At 38.5% G+C, this 14,206-nt stretch overlaps 1 protein-coding gene across 10 annotated transcripts in view; it reads left to right on the forward strand.

Moving 5' to 3' along the window:
- The window catches only part of KMT2C (lysine methyltransferase 2C), a 293,409-nt gene that overhangs the window by 113,581 nt on the left and 165,622 nt on the right, over positions 1-14,206 (forward strand). For all 10 annotated transcript variants that reach the window (XM_027101436.1, XM_027101438.1, XM_027101443.1 and 7 more), the window contains 3 exons: positions 146-346; positions 3,603-3,751; positions 4,716-4,825. In XM_027101436.1, the coding sequence (XP_026957237.1) occupies positions 146-346; positions 3,603-3,751; positions 4,716-4,825 (460 nt within the window). The remainder of the gene's footprint in view (positions 1-145; positions 347-3,602; positions 3,752-4,715; positions 4,826-14,206) is intronic.

Raw genomic sequence — 14,206 nt, forward strand, 5'->3', positions numbered from 1 at the left:
TACGGTATAGATATTTTTAAATGCTTTGCTTGCACTAAAGACATAATATTTAATTTTAAAGCACAAGTATCTGCAATAGTCTGGAACTTGAAATAGTTAAATAAAACTACTTCTCTCTGTCTTCCGTACTTTTCATTTCTACCAGTGAACAGCTCTGCGCTTTTTGTTACTGTGGTGAAAAAAGCTCCTTAGGACAAGGAGACTTAAAACAATTTAGAGTAACGCCTGGATTTATTTTGCCATGGAAAAACCAGCCTTCTAACAAGAAGGACGTTGATGACAACAGCAGTGGAACTTGTGAGAAAATACAAAACTCAACACCGCGAAAACCAAGAGGACAGAGAAAGTAAGCAATTTTGAATTTAAGTGGTTTGTAACGCAGTTTTTTATTGCGATGTTTATGAATATACAAATGGGATTGTTACTGAACAATTTTTTATGTTTCCAACATTCATACGATGCTTTATGACTCACCATTAACCCAGCAGACACTCATTTTCTCAAAATTTCTTTCTTATTTAGAAAAAAGTTTAAGCTAGTTGTGTATTAACAAAAAAGAAGAAAACTTTAAAGAACATAATATAAGGAAGGCTAGAGGGGATTCATGGAATTTATCTATATATGGAATGAAAATTTTAGAAAATCAATGAGATCTTTCTTTCCTTTTTCTAGATAAGTTTTAAGTAGTTTGTAAGAGTATAACATAAAAGAATAGCAAAACCAAAGTGGTTTTACCTATGTGTGTCATTTATTTATTTGTTTCTGTGGTTCAGAGAATGTTGAACTGTCCTGTAAACTCTTACAGTACAGTGTTAACTTTCTTTCCTTCTAAATAATCATGTGCTGAGAATTCCCTTTCTAAAGTCAAAGAAGATGCTCTTTTTTTAATATGAAACTATTTACATATGTTGTACACCTGAAACTAATATAATATTGTAAATCAACTATAATTTTAAAAAAAGAATTTACTATTTGTATAACTATATATGTGTGTCTATATTCATGGACCTTATAGTTGCCCCAAACTCTTGTCTAATATGTTTGCTTTTGGAGTTAATATTTTTTTTATATGTTGTAGGTTCGTTTGAAGGCCATCTTATTATGTGGACTTGGCTCTGGTAGTTGAGGGAATAGAAGTTTCTGTGGTTGATGAGAAAGTGTAAAAATTAATTTAACTTGTAAGGCTAACCAGCTCTGCCCCTTGAGGGTGATGATGTAATCATCCAAGTGCTTCTCTGGCTTTTATCCAAAGTTAAGTACTAAGGCATTGTGTTGTACTTATTTGATTGGCTTCTTCTTTTGGACTGCTGCCAATGCCTTGAAGACCTAAAGTAGGAAATGAAACAATAACAAGAAAAACCCTTTTAAAAGAATTTAAAGTGGAACAGCTTAAGGAAATTTAGAAGTATTGTATTTATAGTTTTGGTGTTTTTAAAGGCCATAGCTAGCTTTACCTTTCGTGATAAATTGGGAGCTCACTTTCTAATAAAATATATCAAAAGTCCAGAAAACTTATGTCCATCGGTCATTAGTAAATTTACTGGACTGGACCAGGTTATATCGTATATCCTCATGTTCTGCCTTGAAATAATGGCAATTAATAAACAACTGTTCTGGGAAATACAGTTAGGCTTCATTTATTTATTTATTTTATAAGCTAAGTTAATTTTTACTGAAAACTTCATGAGCTAAAATAATTATGTAAAAATAGCCTTGGTTTAATGAAAGTATTTATATACACTTAAGAGTTTAACAAGTTATTAAGTGATGATAACAAGCCAGTCAATGGACCTTAGGAATAAAGCATGTTCATGAAATGTGGAAATCATTTAGGGATAAACAGTTACTTTAGCTTGATCATTTTAAATATTGACAAAATATGTTGCTAATGAGTTATAAACCAGATAAACAGCTAGTTAATTTTTTAGTTTGAAAAGGTGTATTTTAAAATAGTTTTTCCCTCATGGTGCAGTAAATATAAGAATATATAATCAAGGATTCATTTCCTCTTTTTTTTTTAGACTTAAAATGGGAGGGTATGTAAATATTTCAGCTGACTTCTCTCGATGTTCTCTCCCAAGCTGGGTTCCTCATCCGTAGGGTTGGTGTCAGCATCTTACTGTTATGTTATGTACATACAGACTGGTTGTAAAACCTGAAGGTGAAATTTGACTAACCTGCTGCTTGGGAACTGGTTAGTAATAGACTGGTTAGTCATTCCATGGGTTTTTATACCTGTCCCCCCATCAAATTACGGGTGTAAAAAAAATATGTTAAAACAATGCATTCGTCTTCATAGATGAACTGTTAGTCTTTCTTCCCTCCTAATTAGCAAGTTAGTAGTGAAGATGTATTTGTAGGAATGGAGATTATATTTACTGGAAGGTTTGTTCTCATTTCACTGTGGGCAAATTTTATAAAAACAAGAATTTGAAGTTAGCATAGCATGGTAAACTTAAAAAAAAGTCTATGCATTTCTACTGCTGAACATAAAAAATACTGGTTATTTTTTATATGGTTTGATATTTAAATGTACTTATTGAAATATGTTAATACTTTTTTTCTTTCAATGATTCCAGGTATAAAAAAGTTTAGTACCCTGGTCATTGTGCTGATTTTCTCTTAATAGGAATCATGATATATATCCAGCATACATCAGTGCAGTGAGTTATGATCTATATTCAATAGTGATTTAATCCAGAATTATGATCAGGTTAAATACTGTGATATCAGGAGAAGATTAAAGTCTTAGTGCCAGCCATCTGATTTCCCATGTTTAATGTTAATCACAATAGTAGTCATTGTTTACTTCTTGATCTCAATTCATATATGAAGTTTTAGGGCTTTCAGAGTTTGAAATCTCCCATATGTTATTCAGTGAACACTTACTCAGTGTTCATTTTTATACTGTACTTTTTGCTGTTACACTTTTTCCCTTATTCCCAGGTCACTAGTAGCTATTTTGTTTTTGCTTTTTACTTCTGGTTTGTGAGGTAAAGTCTTAGCAGAGGATACTTGCAGCATCATGCCACAGTCCAGCTGTCGAGATTGCTGAGGGGACCGCAAGGAGGCTCCAGGGCTCACATTTCACTCCCACTGCCTCCCTCTTCACACTTGTAGTGGGTCTTCATTTCCCCTGGGACGTAACCTAACTGCCAGCTCTGTGGCGGCGGAGTCCTCACTGGTCATAAAGCAACTTAGAGATGTCTGATTTGATCAAGTTGCTTCCTAAGCCTTTAAGGAAGGCCAAAGGGAATATTCATTTTATGTGATAAAATATGGTTCCTGACTAGACTATTAGAGTGTCACGTAAAAATATATATATATAAAATGGCAAAATAAGTCTGCAACTGTAATTTGTAACACTTCCTTATGGATTTGGAGACCTTTTTTTTTGTTTTTAGTTGCTTACATTATATAATATAGCTATCCAGTTTTATATCTATACTATGAATAATAACATATTCTAAAAGTTGTTTTATGATAGTTTATGCCTAAGTAAAATTGATTAGGCAATACATTATATTTAAGTCATTATAAAAGGAAACAATTTTCTACTTGTTATTACTTTCACATCCATTTTGTTTTATCTTATTTTCCAGGGAACGGTCTCCTCAGCAGAATATAGTACCTTGTGTAAGTGTAAGCACGCAGACTGCTTCAGATGATCAGGCTGGTAAATTATGGGATGAACTCAGTCTGGTTGGCCTTCCGGATGCCATTGATGTCCAAGCCTTATTTGACCCTACAGGTATGAGCCAGTCTTCATTGATAACTACCTTTTGATTCTGTAAGCATTTTCACTTTAGCAAATTATTCACTTAATAGTACATACCGTTCATCTAGAAATAATTATCACATTGGAAAAACGTCACTGTTAAGTATGCCTGCTTAGGTAAAATAAATTGTCTAATTATGTTTACCTAACTTACTTAGCATCTGCACAGGGCCATCACTGGGCTGGATGCTTTTATAAATGTTTGCATTTACACTTGTGTAGGCAGCAGTGCCATGGAGATCTGACAGTTTCGGAGAGAGAAATTTTAAAGGGATCTATGAAAACCTGGGGAACATGGCAGTCTGGGTCTACTTGAAGTAGGGGTGAAGGGTAAAGATCTAAGCCCTGTGAATGTCCTGTAACGCAGTATAGTAATCCATACTCATGATTTGGTGCTGTTGGGGTTTTGAGTGAAGAACTGCGTAATTGTTCAGGTGCTCTGTGAGAGAGAGTTTAAAGACTGAGCTGTTACTGATGATTGATGTGGGCTCTTGGTGTGGGGTGCAGTGGAATAGAGGTGTATATGTAGCTTATTTGTCAGAAACAAAGTATTAAGTAATTTTCCTTTATGTAAATACACCAAATAAGATATAGTAACGGTTAAATAAAATGACTAGAAACAAATTTCTCTGTTGAAGGAATAATCACTAATTCACTGTGCATCAGAATCACTTGAGGGCTTGTTGACACGTTGTTTTCTGGGCACCATGGCAAGAGTTTTTGATTCAGCAGGTCTTGGTTGTGGTCTGATATTTGCATTTATAACAAGTTCCTAGACGATACATTTCGAGGAGGGCTGCTTTAGTGGTATCGCAAATATCAGATGCCATCGTGTATTCACACATTTGAATTGATTTGGGGGATTTTCATCTTTACTTATTAGCGTTAATACATTTAATGTTTATTCAGTTGCTTCTTTTCACTTTAACCATTTTAGGCACTTGTTGGGCTCATCACCGTTGTGTGGAATGGTCACTGAGGGTGTGCCAGATGGAAGAACCGTTGTTAGTGAACGTGGACAGAGCTGTTGTCTCAGGGAGCACAGAAGTAAGTAGAAGAAACATATTTAAACAACAGCTTTATAACATTTACTGTGTCAACATAAAAGATTCACTTCCAAGATGTATTAAATGATTACTATCATGTAAAAACCCTTAAAATAGGAAACTATTAATTTATATCCAAGAGTAGCTTGTGCAGACCACTAGAATATAGTATGTTAAGTTGTGCAATAAATGCATATCTTTAAAATAAATATTTTACATTTAAATCAGAAATTAAAATTCTTAGAAATGGGTATTACTGACTATGATTACATCTTACTCTTTAAGACAAAACTCTTTGACGAAGATTTAAAATAAGAGAGACAGGATTTGACATCTTTAGTCCACAGTGTGAGCTAGCTCTGTTTGCTATTTTAAAAATTGATTAAAATATTTCTTTTCAGTAAAGTTGGCAGTTCGGTTTGTCTTTTTGGCACTATCCCAAAATAATATCATATACACAGTCTGCCGTCTTTCAAAGCTTTCACTGCGATTTTCGTGTGATTTTGAATCGAGAAATAAATGCTACGTTTACCTTCCATCTATAAAGGCAACAAACCCTATGAAGTGAAATTGCTTTGCTGCCTACAAGTTCCCTTTGGTTTTTGACAGGTATATTTGGGAGAAGTGAAACAGGCCTTCCAAAGGAATATTAGAAGTGGAATTTTTTACTGTAGAAATGATACGGGCTTTAACAGATTTAATATAGGTAAACATTTCAAAAGTATTGTTGAGACAAGGACTTAGATTTAATTATTCAATTATTATAACATTTGCTTTACTCAGATGATCAAAATTACCTACTTTATATGGATGAGTAACCCTCACCTCAGGAGTAGTCAAGTTAAGAGTGTTCGTTTTGGAAATGTGACATTACATTTAAAGGCTTACATTACCAAATTTTGAACAGTATAATGCACGATAAATAATTTCCACAGTCTGAACATACTTAGATGGCCAGATCGTGACTGTGATAGATCAGTGAGAACTGTTTCTTCCATGAACTACTTTAGAAGTAGTTTTGGAATATTTTGTGACAGTGAAAAGCATTATAGGAAAGGCAATGAACAAAGGCTAAAATGAACTGTAACAACTCATTTTTGATAAGGCTGTGGGGAAATAGGCACTCTTATGCCTCATTGGTGGGAATGCAAATTGGTACATGTCTTCTGGAGAGAAATTTGGCAAAATGCCTAACAGACTATACGTGCACTTATCTTTTGACCTTTCTGAGATTCTATCCTGAAAATATGCCTCCAATAATACAAAAACATTAACAGCATTGTTCAGTTTGCAAAATATTGGAAAGAACCTCTGACCACACATAATAGAATGGTTGACTAGACCGTGGTATGGTTCATACAGTAGAATACTGTGCAACTGTAAAAAATACTACAAGGAATATTTTTATGAACTAATACAAAGTAGTTTCCAATATATACTTTTAAGTGGAATAAAAAAGTGCAAAAGACCACTTATGGTGTGCAACACTTTATGTAGGAAGGAATGAGATGTAAGAAAGTATACATGCATATGCACATTTGTGGAAAAGAAACACAGGAAGAATAAGCCAGGAAGTAGAGAGATTGGTTACCTGTCTCTAAAAGGTGGGTGGAAGACAGGAGTGGGATCCGTGTAGCAGGGATGTGGTGCGACACTTCTCAGATATATCTTTTTGTATAGCTCTGACTCTTAGAACCATTAGAATGTTTCACCTACCCCTGAATAAGCAACTACAGCCATCTGGGCTATGGGGGAACCTAAAACGGGATAGCAGAATTCACAATGACAGGGGTAGGGAAAAAACTAAGCAACTGAAAAGTAGTGTCTTGACTGGATACCCGTAAAGCTAAAGACAAAAAAACCCCTGCATATACATGCACATACCTGCTGTAATCGAGTGAGTAAAATTCTAAAATGATTTTTGTGGTGTTAGAATGGAGATATCAATATAAACTTAAGGTTTTTAATATTTATATGGAAAGATACAGAAATATAGGTATGTGTGTATGCATGTGTTAGTATGCTGCATTTATCTCCTAGCTCTGTCCCCTGTGAAGGCCTAGAAGTAGTGACTTCTGGTAGCAGTGAGCACATCTAGTGCCTAGATCTTGGTTTCTAACCAGTGTTCTCCAATGAAAAGGACCAGAGCTCCTTGAAAAGTGGCTCATGGTGCAGGGAAGATACAAGATGAGGTGCCAGAAAGCAAGGAAATGCTCAGAGAGATGGGGACTCAAGCACAGGAGCCAACCTGAAGGAGCCCCTAAGAGCTGGACCAATTTGAGCAGTAACAGAAAATAATGATAAGTCTTGGGGTTTCATCCATGGAATGAGCCACACTGATAAATAAATTGATAAAATAGATAAGCAGCGTAGGTCAAGTCACATCACTTCTCCGCCTAACACTCTTCAGTGACTTCCCGTTTCACTAAGAGGAAAAAAGCCAGTCCTTCCTGACTGGCAAGGCCTCCACCATCTTCACCACTCCCACAAGTGCCCTTCCCCTCCCTCGCTTCCTTCAGCCTCAGTGATCTCTTTGGTCTTCCTCAAAACTGTCCACCTCTAGGCCTTTGCAGTCCCTGTTCCCTACATGCATGGCTTCCTCCCTCATTTCCTTTAGGTATTTATTGAAGTTACCTAATCTGTGAGGGCTTTGCTGGGCTCCCTATTGAAAATTTCAGGAGTCTCCTCCTCCCATCGCACCCCCGCTGGATTGTTCTCTCCTCCGTACTTACCAGCATCTAACACAGTGTATATTTACTTAATAACCTTGTCTGTCTCTCCTCACTAGATAATAGTGCCCTTCTGAAAAGGATCTTTTTCTCTTTTGGTCATTCCTCAATAAATACTTGTAGCCTAAGTGAATAGCCCTAAAGGTCATTCATGGAGTCATTCATAGTTACAAGAAAGAAGTCACAAGTAAGTGCCAAAGTATTAAAGGAGGTCACCAGTGTGGTCAATTTTATATACGCTTATAAATTTATAATTGTCAAAAGAACCCCTCTAAAATAGAGTAAATCTTTACAGTCCTACGTAAGAGCTGGGGTGGGGTGGTGTGAAAATGAAAAATCTTTGATGTCTTAAAAGGTCCCCCAGGGGCAAAGTGTGTAAAAGTGCTGTTGAACTTAGAACAGGCTTTTATTTTACCAAAAAGCAGATGTTAAAAATTTGTCGACCGTTATTAGGATGACATGGCTGAATGTATTATATCTACCTCTGTTTTCAAAGAAAATAAACACTTCATCTGCCTCTTCAAGATAAAGGTGGTGTTTCAACAATAAGAATGTAATGACTTTTCACAGAAACATGTGCTGAGGGTTGAGCATTTTGAAAACAGATGTTTGGAACTATTTCTATTGGTAGTTCATTGCCAGAAACAGTGAAAGTTTGTAATCAAACAACAAAAATATTCTCACATTGGTTGCCAAAAAATCCTGGACACAGAATTTCCTGATTAAAATATTCTAAAGAGTTTATGGATGTTTTAAACCCCTTTGTTAAAAATTAATATTTTTTTACTTTGGAAGGTGAAAATCTACTGGCTAATTTTTGATAATTTTGGTTGGGATTGAAAAATGGTTGTAGAAATATGTACTTTTGTTTAGATCTCCCTATTTTTGTGAGAATCATTTTTTTTTTTTTTTTTTTTTTGTGGTACACGGGCCTCTCACTGTTGTGGCCTCTCCCGTTGCGGAGCACAGGCTCCGGACGCGCAGGCTCAGCGGCCATGACTCACGGGCCCAGCCGCTCCACGGCATGTGGGATCTTCCCAGACCGGGGCACGAACCCGCGTCCCCTGCACCGGCAGGCGGACTCTCAACCACTGCGCCACCAGGGAAGCCCGAGAATAATTTTTTTAAAAAGCCTTTGACAGATACTGAAATAAACTGAAGTTAGCATCGGACCTTTCAATCTTTTAATGATGGAAAAGAACAAGATAAAGCTCAGATGGGGGGTTGCAGTACTCTAAACTTTTGGATTGTCTGCATCTTTAAATAAGAAATATTTGAGCACGTGTCCTTAATATACATCGTCATTGGAATATGTATCTCTCCTTTATGTCACTTAGCAACATTTGTAAATTTATGTTGTTTCTGTGAGTATTTAATTACCTTTGGTCCCCCCACTAGGGCTGTAGGCATCACGAGGGCATGAATACTGTATGTGTTGGTTTGTCATTTTATCTCTAGTGCCTGACAAAGTACCTGGAACACAAGGGAGTCATTTATGGGGTAAATGTATGCATGAGTGGAGTTTGCCAGTGAAGGGCAATACTGAGTGCTGTGGTCCAAGGGAGGGGAGTGTGCTACTGGCACCTAGTGGCGCTGCGAACCACCTGCACTGCATAGGCAGGACCCAGCTCCCCTGGTGCCGAGGCTGGCAAATCCCCCCCCCCCCCCCCCCCCCCCCCCCCCCCCGTAATCAGGAAATATTATTTCTATTTTAAAACTAATACATTTAATATATTTCCTCCATTGTTAAATGGCATGCATTATCAAGCAGTTTAGTTTTTCTGGAATGTCCCACAGATTGTTTTTCAGTTTTTCCACAGGGAACTTTATTTATTTTTTGCTAGATGGGAGAATATGCTAAACTACGACCTGTATTTCAGGAAAGGTAATGGCGTTTCTCTTTTAATTTCCTCTTTGGAGCCCTGGGGGTGCTACCAACAACTTGGAAATCTGGATAATTTGAATATTACCAAGGGAGTACTTTAATCCTGAATTCTACAGATGTTTGATCATTTATTTACCTAACGCCCCTCTCTCCAGCACTTCGCTCATTGCCCCCCAAAGAAATATCCCATAAACCTCCAACACATATTTCCATTATTTAACTAGTTCTGAATCAAATGTTCAGCCTTACTCTATAAATAAAACATTAAAACATTACTTACAACATCTCTCCACTTAGACTGATAATTTCTCATGCTTTCTTCACCCTCATCATGTGCCACAACCCCATATTTTTTCTTTTTTTAATTTTTTGGCTGCGTTGGGTCTCCGTGCTGTGCACGGGTTTTTCTCTAGTTGTGGCGAGCAGGGGCTACTCTTCATTGCAGTGGCTTGGCTTCTCTTGTTGTGGAGCACGGGCTCTACGCGCATGGGCTCAGTAGCTGTGGGTCGCGGGCTCTAGAGCGCGGGCTCAGTAGCTGTGATGCACGGGCTTAGTTGCTCCGTGGCATGTGGGATCTTCCCGGACCAGGGTTCGAACCCGTGTCCCCTGCATTGGCAGGCAGATTCTTAACCACTGCGCCACCAGGGAAGCCCTCACAATCCCATATTGCAATTCCATTGTATTCTACTGATTTTGTGCCAGTTGTCTTTGTGCAAAAACCACCTAAGTTCTGCAAGAAGAGTTGTAAGTTTCTAATATTTTGGGTTCTTGTTGTAGACTGAAAAAGAGGACAAAAATAGCTTTTCTATATAAGGTGGAAGTACACATTAAGAATGTAAACAAGCAGTGTAATGTAATTTTAACAATGTACAGTAAAAGTCTCTGTCCACACCCCTCCCCTGTAAACTGAAAGTAGGTTTATATAAGATCATTTTAAATATGGTCTGTATCTTTACGTAACATGATCTCCAAGTACCTACTTTATGAATAATGTTGTCTAATACTGCTATTTTTTATATAATCCTAGTGCTTTGCAATGTAAACTAAAAAATTATCAAAGTTATGTGTTCTTCATTTTGCCCTATAGTTTTTTAAGAGGAAGGAAACGTTCACATATCTGAATTCTCTGTTTGTGCTCAGGGGTCCACAAGATACCTCTACCTTGGAGACTGACTAGGACTCATGGGACTCAGCACAGAGTTGTAATTATGGCTAAGACTTGTTGCCTTTATGTGCTAAAGATGCAAAATGAAAAGATCTTTTTTTTTTGGTGGTACGTGGGCCTCTCACTGTTGTGGCCTCTCCTGTTGCGGAGCGCAGGCTCCGGACGCGCAGGCTCAGCGGCCACGGCTCACGGGCCCAGCCGCTCCGCGGCATGTGGGATCTTCCCGGACCGGGGCACGAACCTGTGTCCACTGCATCGGCAGGCGGACTCTCAACCACTGTGCCACCAGGGAAGCCCGATGAAAAGATCTGAATGGAGAAAGACCTTGATGAAGTCTGGAAGACCCCATGTGCAGGCTTCCTTAGGTGCTTCTGCCTGTGAGGGGCATGCAGAGCTCCCTCTTCCTCCAGCAGTACAGATAGGGCAGCATGTGCATGGTGCTTCTGCCCGGAGAGGCTCAAGGTCTTTACTGGGGCTAGTCATGTATGCACCCTCTGCCCAGCACGTACCAGAAGGAAAACCATATTGTTTGCACAGATAATCTAGGCACAGTAAACTGCCCTTATCACATAGGCAACCCTGGGAGCCCTCCAAAAGCCAACTTCCTAGATGCCACCTATGTAAGCAGGCCTTTCTAAGGATAGTAGTATCAGGAATGCTGTTTTAACCCTTCTTTTGCACGGAAATAAGATTGGATTGTGTCTCAATTTCAACATATTTCTGTCTGTATAACTATAGTATTTGCTTGTTAGTTTGCAACAATGAATTATTCCACATCATAGGGAGGCTGTGATAGGTGCTCTAGTGGTATATAAAATAACTTTTTACTTTGATCAGAGGAGAGATATTGATAAGGACACTTTTTTTTTTAACATCTTTATTGGAGTATAAATGCTTTACAGTGGTGTGTTAGTTTCTGCTTTATAACAAAGTGAATCAGCTATACGTATACATATATCCCCATATCTCCTCCCTCTTGCGTCTCCCTCCCACCCTCTCTATCCCACCCCTCTAGGTGGTCACAAAGCACCGAACTGATCTCCCTGTGCTGTGCGGCTGCTTCCCACTAGCTATCTGTTTTACGTTTGGTAGTGTATATATGTCCGTGCCACTCTCTCACTTTGTCCCAACTTACCCTCCGATAAGGACACTTTGACTGTAACAGAAAAATCCTGTATTTGACTCTGAAATCTACTTTGATATTAATATATCCATTCTAACTTTCTTTTGACTAGTGTAAATATGGTATATCATTCCATCCTTTTATTTTACCCTATTATATTTTTATACTTAATGTGTGTTTCTTACAGGCAGCAGGTTTTAAAAAAATCTAACCTGGCAGTCTCTGCTTTTTTATTTGTAGTACTTAGGCTACATACACTTAAGCCCCTCCACCCCACTTTGTGTCCATCTCTTCTTTGTTTCCTTTTTCCTGCATTCTTTTGGGGTGAAGTTTTCTGTGATTCCATTTTGTCTCCTTTGCTGGATTATTACCTTATTTTATTGCGCCTTGCTTTATTGCACTTTGCAGGTATTCTGTTTTTTTACAGATTGAAGGTTTGTGGCAACTCTGCATCAAGTAAGTCTATCACTGCCATTTTTTCCCAACAGCATTTGCTCACTTCATGACCCCGTGTCACATTTTGGTAATTCTCACAGTATTTCAGAGTTTTTCAGTATTATTATATGTGTTATGGTGATCTGTGATTGGTAACCTTTGATGATGCTATTGTCATTGTTTTGGGGTGCTACAGACTATACCCACATAAGACAGCGAACTGAATCCATAGATGTTCTGTGTGTTCTGACTGCCCCACCCACTGGCTGTTCCCCTGTCTTTCTTCCTCTCCTCAGGCCTCCCTATTCCCTGAGACACAACAGTATTGAAATTAGTTGTGTTAATAACCCTACAGTGGTCTTTAAGTGTTCAAGTGAAAGGAAGACTCTCAATGTCTCTTACTTTAAATCAATAGCTAGAAATGATGAAGCTGAGTGAGGAAGATGTGTGGAAGGCTGAGATAGGCTGAAAACTAGGCCTCTTGTGTCAAACAGTTTAGCCAGGCTGTGAATGCAAAGGAAAGCTCTTAAAAGAAATTAAAAGTGCTCCTCCAGTGAAGACACGAACGACAAGAAAGCAACACAGCCTTATTGCAGTTATGGAGAAAGTTTTAGTGTTCTGTACAGAAGGTCAGACCAGCCACAACGTTCCCTGAAGCCAAAGCCTAATCCAGAGCAAGGCCCTAATTCTTTTGAAATCTATAAAGGCTGAGAGAGGTGGTAAAGCTGCAGAAAAACACCTTGGAGCTAGCAGAGGTTGTTTCGTGAGGTTTGAGGAAAGAAGCCATCTCCGTAACATAAAAGTGCAAGTGCTGATGGAGAAGCTGTAGGTCATCCAGAAGATCTAGGTAAGATAATTATAATGAAGGTGCCTACAGCAAACAGCAGATTTTCAGTGTAGACAAAGCAGCCTTCTATTGGAAGAAGACACCATCAAGGACTTTCATACTAGAGAGGAGAAGTCGGTATCTGACTTCAAATCTTCAAAGGACAGGCTGACTCTCTTGTTAGGGGCTAATGCAACTGGTGACTTTAAGCTGAAGCCAATGCCTATATACCATTCCAAAAAATGCTAGGGCCCTTAAGAATTATGCCAGATCTATTCTGTGTGTGCTCTATAAGTGGGGCAACAAAGCCTGGATGACAGCACATCTGTTTGCAACATGGTTTACTGAATATTTTAAGCCCACTCTTGACACCTACTGCTCAGAAAAAAAGATTCCTTTCAAAATACTACTGGTCATTGGCAGTGCACCTTGTCACCCAAGAGCTCTGATGGAGACGTGCAATGAGATTTATGTTGTTTTCATGCCTGTGAACACATCCATTCTGCAGCTTATGGATCAAAGAGTAATTCTGACTTTCAAGTCTTATTATTTAAGAAAATACATTTCGTAAGGCTGTAGCTGCCAGAGATAGTGATTCCTCTGATGGATCTGGGCAAAGTCACTTGAAGACCTTCTGGAAAGAACTCACCATTCTAGATACCATTAAGACTATTCATGATTCGTGGGAAGAGGTCAACATCTCAGCATTAACAGGAGTTTGGAAGAAGTTGATTCCAGCTCTCATAGGTGACTTTGAGGGGTTTAGGACTTCAGTGGGGGAAGTAACTGCAGATGTGGTGGAAACAGCAAGAGAACTAGAATCAGAAGTGGAACCTGAAGGTGTTGACTAAAATGCTGCAATCTCATGATAAAACTTGAGCAGATAAGGAGTTGCTTCTTATTGATGGGCAAAGAAAGTGGTTTCTTGACAGTGAATCTATTCCTGGTGAAGATGCTGTGAAGATTATTGAAATGACAGCAAAGGATTTAGAATATTACATGAGTCTTACTTTCGTTGATAAAGCAGCGGCAGGATTTGAGAGGATTGACTCCAATTTGGAAAGAAGTTCTACTGTGGGTAAAATGCTATCAAACGGCGTTGCATGCTTGAGAAATTGTTTGTGGGAGGAAGAGTCAGTTGACTTTCCAGACTTCACTGCTGTCTCATGTTAAAAGCTTGCCACGCCACCCCGCCTTTGGCACCGCCACCCCGTCACAC

This window comes from Aethalodelphis obliquidens, unplaced genomic scaffold, assembly GCF_003676395.1.
Source record: "Aethalodelphis obliquidens isolate GAN/ISIS:26980383/991018 unplaced genomic scaffold, ASM367639v1 scaffold5, whole genome shotgun sequence".
Lineage (NCBI taxonomy): Eukaryota > Metazoa > Chordata > Mammalia > Artiodactyla > Delphinidae > Aethalodelphis > Aethalodelphis obliquidens.